Source organism: Nilaparvata lugens, chromosome 3, assembly GCF_014356525.2.
Source record: "Nilaparvata lugens isolate BPH chromosome 3, ASM1435652v1, whole genome shotgun sequence".
In the NCBI taxonomy this organism is placed as follows: domain Eukaryota; kingdom Metazoa; phylum Arthropoda; class Insecta; order Hemiptera; family Delphacidae; genus Nilaparvata; species Nilaparvata lugens.
In genome coordinates, this window is record NC_052506.1 from 91,106,454 (window position 1) to 91,112,948 (window position 6,495).

The 6,495-nt window shown below is 33.5% G+C and overlaps 1 protein-coding gene across 3 annotated transcripts in view; it reads left to right on the top strand.

The window, feature by feature from the left end:
• Positions 1-6,147, top strand: part of LOC111047415 (protein Mo25) — a 41,428-nt gene extending 35,281 nt beyond the window's left edge. For all 3 annotated transcript variants that reach the window (XM_039425030.1, XM_039425029.1, XM_039425031.1), the window contains exons 7-9: positions 2,655-2,759; positions 3,629-3,844; positions 5,688-6,147. In XM_039425030.1, the coding sequence (XP_039280964.1) occupies positions 2,655-2,759; positions 3,629-3,820 (297 nt within the window). In that variant the 3' untranslated portion in view covers positions 3,821-3,844; positions 5,688-6,147. The remainder of the gene's footprint in view (positions 1-2,654; positions 2,760-3,628; positions 3,845-5,687) is intronic.
• The last annotated feature ends 348 nt before the right edge of the window (positions 6,148-6,495 follow it).

Below are 6,495 nucleotides of genomic sequence, written 5' to 3' on the forward strand. Positions count from 1 at the left end.
AATATATGGATGAATATTAAATTTTCATTTCATTTTGATTTGACACATATCTATTATTATATTGGATATAATTTCTCAAAAGTTCACGACAAACTGAAGATTCACGGAGATTAACATTTCATACTAAACATAATCATATGATAATGAATGAATGATGAATTCCATTTCCACCATGAAGAACTGAGAAATTCCACAAATATTTCTTGGAAATTAACTGACCCATATCAAGTAAGCGTGGCCAGTGTGCAATTAATAATATAATTCAGCCTGCAGCGCAACACAATAAATTATTTGAGATAAAAACAATAGAACATAAACATAATGAATATTATCTTTATTCTATATCAATATATTTCTGAAAACCCAAGTTTCGTTCATTTCAAACAGTCATTTCTTATTTTCCTTGCAGAATGAGATGAAGTTTCTAATTTTGACCATAATTAGTATATTATGATGAAATTATAATTATTAAGGCTTGAGAGTTAGAAAATCGTGTTCAGCGACCGAAAATACATAAGATAGCGTTCCTGTAATACATAATTTGAATGCATAGACTAGTAGGAGCGATGCGATAGACAGGCCATTACGCGCATTAATCATGTGGTAGGACCGCGCCGCAGCGTAACAGTGCTACTTATCCCCCTCCCACCGCCGCATCTATGATCGTAACCCTCAAACTTTATATATCATTAGATTCAGCAAGAAACGGCCTACAACGTTTATTGGGAGCCTTTTCCTCTAAGTCGGCTAATTACTTGAATATTCGAGAAATATCAAAAAGTCCATAATAGAAAAATACATTTTTCGAGATATTTTATTTTTTACGGAAAAACTATGCGTTATCGCAAAAATGTATAGGACCACATTGAAAGCCAGTTATGTGTACATAATATTGAGAAAAAATTAAAAGCTGTACTATGAATAGTAACTGCAGGACAGGCGATTTTATAAACGCGCGTTTTTTACAACTTACCCCCCTCCCCCCCAAGCTGTCGACCACCCTGGGACGTGACGACATCGAGTTTCATATACACTAAAGACCCCCTAACAATAATCCGAAGTCAAATTCTCTGCCTCTCTCATGTATGCTCAATGTAAGCCAGCGCCTGGACTATCCTTAATAGAACATTAGTATTTATCTACTAATTCAATCATTTTGTTTGTACTATAAATTTTCAATATAAAAAAAACACTGGATGAAGTTTGTATGTAAATAGTAATTACAACACGCAACAAGCAACTAATAACTTTTAACCCTAACACATATCATTTATAGTGGGGTGTATATTTACTCATTGAATTATCTTTGCCTATTAAGAAATTATTCAGTGCATAAAACTTAATTGTTACAATTGTATTAATTGTTATTGTATTCTAATTTGTATTGTAATTCTTTTTGATGAATTGTATTAATTGTTATAGTATTCTAATTTGTATTGTAATTGTTTTGATGAATAAACTTTGATGATTACAGTAATTGGTAGAGTGCCAATGAAATATATATTTAGGATGTCCTTTCTCATGAATTTATTTATTTATACATTGATACATACAATATCATTGTCAACTATGAATGATTGGGAAAGGAACAACAGGCTTAAAGCCCAAAACTGTTCCTTTCCCAAATTTAGATAGAAATTGTCCAAAAATAGGTTATGTTTATTACTTCATGATTTCTGTTCAATTTTGAGTCCAAAATATATATAAACTATTTCTTTAATTATGTGTTCACACTCTGCCAATTCATGTTGATATATTAAAACAATAGTATATTTTAGTAATTGGTAGAGTGTAAATAAAAGTTATATTTTGGGTGTTCTCTCCGAAGAGTCTGTTCAAAATCTGCCATAACTCGAAACAATATTATAGTAATTTCAAATTGCCCAATCGCACAAAAACCTGTTGAATTTCAACCATGATGAGATGAGAACCAATCATTCTGCTGATGTATAGCTGAGAAGTATTCAATTTTACTTGAAGGGCTACTACAATAATATTAAGGTGCGTACAGACTTTCGCTCTGCTCCGCAACCGAACGTCACTCCAGCAGAGCGATTGATGATCGACCGGCGAGCAAGAGTGGTTCGACCGGGGAACGCGAGAAGATCTAACATCTTCCGTAACGTTCATGATGGGTGCGTGGGCGGAGCGACTGTGGTTCGATGGTGGTACGAGGGCGGTACGAGGACGGTACGAGGGAGGAGCGTGCTCGGTGCGGGTTGGAAGCGCGAATATGTGTACACAGCTTTAGAATGCACTTTCAGTGGAACAGCCAAAGCTTCAAAAAGGTCAATCGTACAGTTCCAAATATAGTAGCTCTCTAAACATGGAATTGAAACTGATACTCGGAAAATGCCCGAAAATTGCTTTAATTTTTACAACTATGCAGCAAGTTAACAAATTAAATCAAGGCATGATTTAAAAATTCACAGTAAAAATCAAATTCAATCTCAGTTCAGTTTCTTCTATCTAATCAGTTCAATAACCTGAAAAAGAATATATGAGACACCCAAAAACTATAATAATACCCTCTCAATATCATACTATTAAACTCCGATATATTATTAATCATAATCCAAGTCAGAATTCATCGTATCATACAAAATCAATGTAATTGTTTGTGTTTGAATTGATGAATGTAGTTTTTGTTATAGGTAATGACTCGTTACATCTCGAATCCCGACAATCTGAAACTGATGATGAATATGTTGAAAGAGAAGTCGAGAAATATACAATTCGAAGCCTTCCATGTATTTAAGGTTAGTAAATTAATTATTTTATTTGATGAAAATAAATTGTAAGTTGCATTTGTTCAAATGCTAATGAATGAATATTATTATTAAACGAAAATCCCAATTAAATGCTGTAAATCACCCCGAAGACTTCTGCTACTGCAAATATTGACAACAGGGTAAACAGGTAGATGGAAATTCGATGAGCGCTACTGTACAACCGAACCCAGTACCTCCTAATTGCCGGTCAGGAATGCTTACCCTTACACCAAACTGACAATCTCTGGACATACTGATTGATTATTGCGTTCGCAAAATGAGTTTATACATAGTTCGTAAAAATGGTCATTGAACAGGACAATAGCATTGTCAGAGCCCCGTCTCACATGGACAATAAACTGAATTCAGTAGCCGCCACCAATGGCGAGGTCTAGTGGACGTCACTATTTATTTATTTATACATTGATACATAGGTTACAATATCATTGTCCCTGTGTTCAGAGGGCTTGAGAAATGGAAGCAATCTGCCGAGAATTCTCATTTTGAACGTTTGCAGGAAAATTAGTAAATCTTGAAAGTATATTTAGAATTGTTTCAATTTGAACCAATGCAAACCAAAATACGGATTGCTCACACTGTGAGCAATAGTTCTATTTATTTATAATTCTATAACCATCCTCGTTAAATTAAGAATATTTATGCAAAATTTCAAGTTAATCAGTTGAGTTGTTGAGCCGTGATGATGCGTCATTCATGTATCACATGCGTCATCCTATCCCCTACTTGTATAAGCGAATTCTTTCCTTTAAAATATTATTAAGTATAATCAATAATCTCATTTATTTATCCATTACATTGAGTACATAATGCTTGATAATTATATAATTGTTGTCCAGGTGTTCGTGGCGAACCCGAACAAACCGAAGCCTATTCTGGAGATCCTGCTGCGCAACCAGGACAAGCTGGTCGAGTTCCTGACCAAGTTCCACACGGACCGGTCCGAGGACGAGCAGTTCAACGACGAGAAGGCCTACCTCATCAAGCAGATAAAGGAGCTCAAGCCCCTCCCCTCGCCGCCCGACCACTAGCCCCGCCCTCCACCCCTGCAACAGGTAGGCCTTCAACATTCATAATTTGCTACAACATTCTAGAAAATGTGTAATCTCGTCATATAAAGATGCGTACAGATTTATGCGCCACGAACACGCGTCGATCATGAACGGAACGTGAGAGTTTCGCAAGATGATCGCGCGCTTGTATTATTGTTGATTTCATACCCACGAACATTCAGTACCGTAGCTAACAAGATAACCAGTCTTGTTATAATTAGTAATTATTATAGCACTGAGAACTAATCATAAGTTAATTCCTAAGCTATAGTTGAAATCGGTATTCAAATATTAATTAAAACTGTATTTACTCAAAAAATGACTGTCTTGTAATTTTTGCGACCAAAAATATCTGTGTTTGAAAGTGTTGACAAAACATACCTTTTTTGGAGTACTTTTCAATCGAAATTCGGGAATGAAATTCTAAGGGCTATGAGTATGTTTTTTTCATTTCTAATCATTTTATGTTGTGTGTTTTTATCATTGTTGAATAAACAAATGAATAACATTGAATTAATTTCGAATTACAATAACAAAGAAACGAGATTAGACCAATAATGAGTATGTTTAGACATTTTACATTGGCCTACTTTATCAGTACTCTTTTTTCACAAATTAAAGTTGTACTCATTGTAGTTGACAATTTAAACACTCGGAGCGTTGTATGTCAAAGCTCGCTTTCCGTTTGTTTGCGGCGCAGCGCATAAGTCTGTACGCACCTTAAACATAAAAATACAGTGTAGCCCACATGATGCGTAACACAAAATACACAATTTAACATATAGAACACAACTCCAACAGGAATTAACAGAATAACATAACACTGTCTAGACTGATACAATAGGAAGAGCAGTATTCTTATGGAACACTCAAAGAACTCATTCATTGAGAAGTATGCCCTTTCTATCAATTTTCTTCACCATTCTCTTAAACTTCGTTATTGGCAGCTCTTTAACAGCTAAAGAAGACTGTTGTACATTTTAATTTGCTGATTTGTTTATAGGTTTGCCTATATTTAATAGGTGGCTATCACTTGTTTTAGAAAGAATTATTTTTTTGGAATTAAAAGGTCAAACTCACATTGTAAGCAAGTTGATAAACCTAAAAAAATATATGCTATCGAGAAGTATAGCTGCGTTTACATTGGTCAAGTTTTTTCAACATTTGAGTTATTTGGGTGACTTTGAAAGTCGAGTTTACTTTCCCATATCAGCTAGTGAACGCAAATAATGTCCCAGTGCTTCAGACACGTGCTGTTTCGCTGCGCTTGTTACATTTAACTCGTGCTCGACTAAAAATAAAACTGTTGCATAAACTATTGTACTATTATTATATACCACCTGCAATAATATTAGATCTTGAAGATTGGGTGCAATATTTTCGACACAACTTCCCAATAACGAATACCTCCTAATAGCGAATATCTGTTTCAAAATAATGGACTTTCTTACAACATTACTTCCATTATAATGTCTACTATAGGAGTTGTAAGTAATGACAAAACCGTTGCTATCGAGAGAGTTCGTGTTATTCTTATTGGTCTAAAACATCACCTTACATTTACGAGTATATCTATGAAATAATTAATTTCTAGGAGTTGAGAATACTGTTTTCAAGTTTTACGCACTTAAATCATAAATTTTCAGTATTTTGATATAGGATACACCTGTAGTCGATGTAAGTTTGACACAAGACGTTGCTACGACCCCACTTTGGACTCTAAACAAACAGTTGCCATGGAGAGGGATCGTGTTATTCTTATGGGTCTAAAACATCACTATATCATCACTAACTATGTTCAATAATCTTGTTCCAGCTATTAATATCCTTCTTATTTTGTTCACAGGACACTATGGAGGGATGAAACGTAGTTCAATTCTTAATATAAATTAAGCTGTACAGTATTTTATTGAAGTAATAATATAAATATCTATGAGTTGTATTCATAAACATCAGAATGCTATTACTGTAAAAAATTCCCGTTTCTCAATATATTTTCTCAGCGCAGACATCTATTGCCTTCTTAGGAGTGAACTATGCTCAAAAATGTAACCCTTAGATTGTTTTTCTAAATTATGTTCTATTATTCTTCCATATCTTGAGTTTCATTTTCGATTTCAAACTTTTTGTCCATCAATGTGTGTTTTCGTTACTATTTATTCTTGTTTAGACTTCTTCATCAGTGTTGTAAGTTATTTAACAGGCTGTTAGATTAGTAATTAAATTTAATAACCTAATTAGTGTAATTTGTTTTACAATTGATATTGTTTCTCATTCTTAATCGCCTTCAGAAGTTACATTTCAATTGAATTGCACTCTAAAAATACAGTGCATAATTCTGTTCTCCGTAATTCAATCAAGACTTATAATGTTTTTCTCACTGAAACAATATTTTTGAGAAAATTAAACACGAAAAACGAAATATAATGTATTTCTTTAAGCGTTCTATTGTACTGCAATTGTAAATATACTTGAAATTATATAATATTATAAAGTGTATATTGTCAATACTAATTCAATACTAATTAATTTTAAGCTGTTGATCTACTATAGATGATATTTTAATGAACAATACTGATAGCATAATATTAATATTATTTCACTTGACGTTTATTATGGGTTTAAAATTGAATTTTATCACAATTATGATTTCA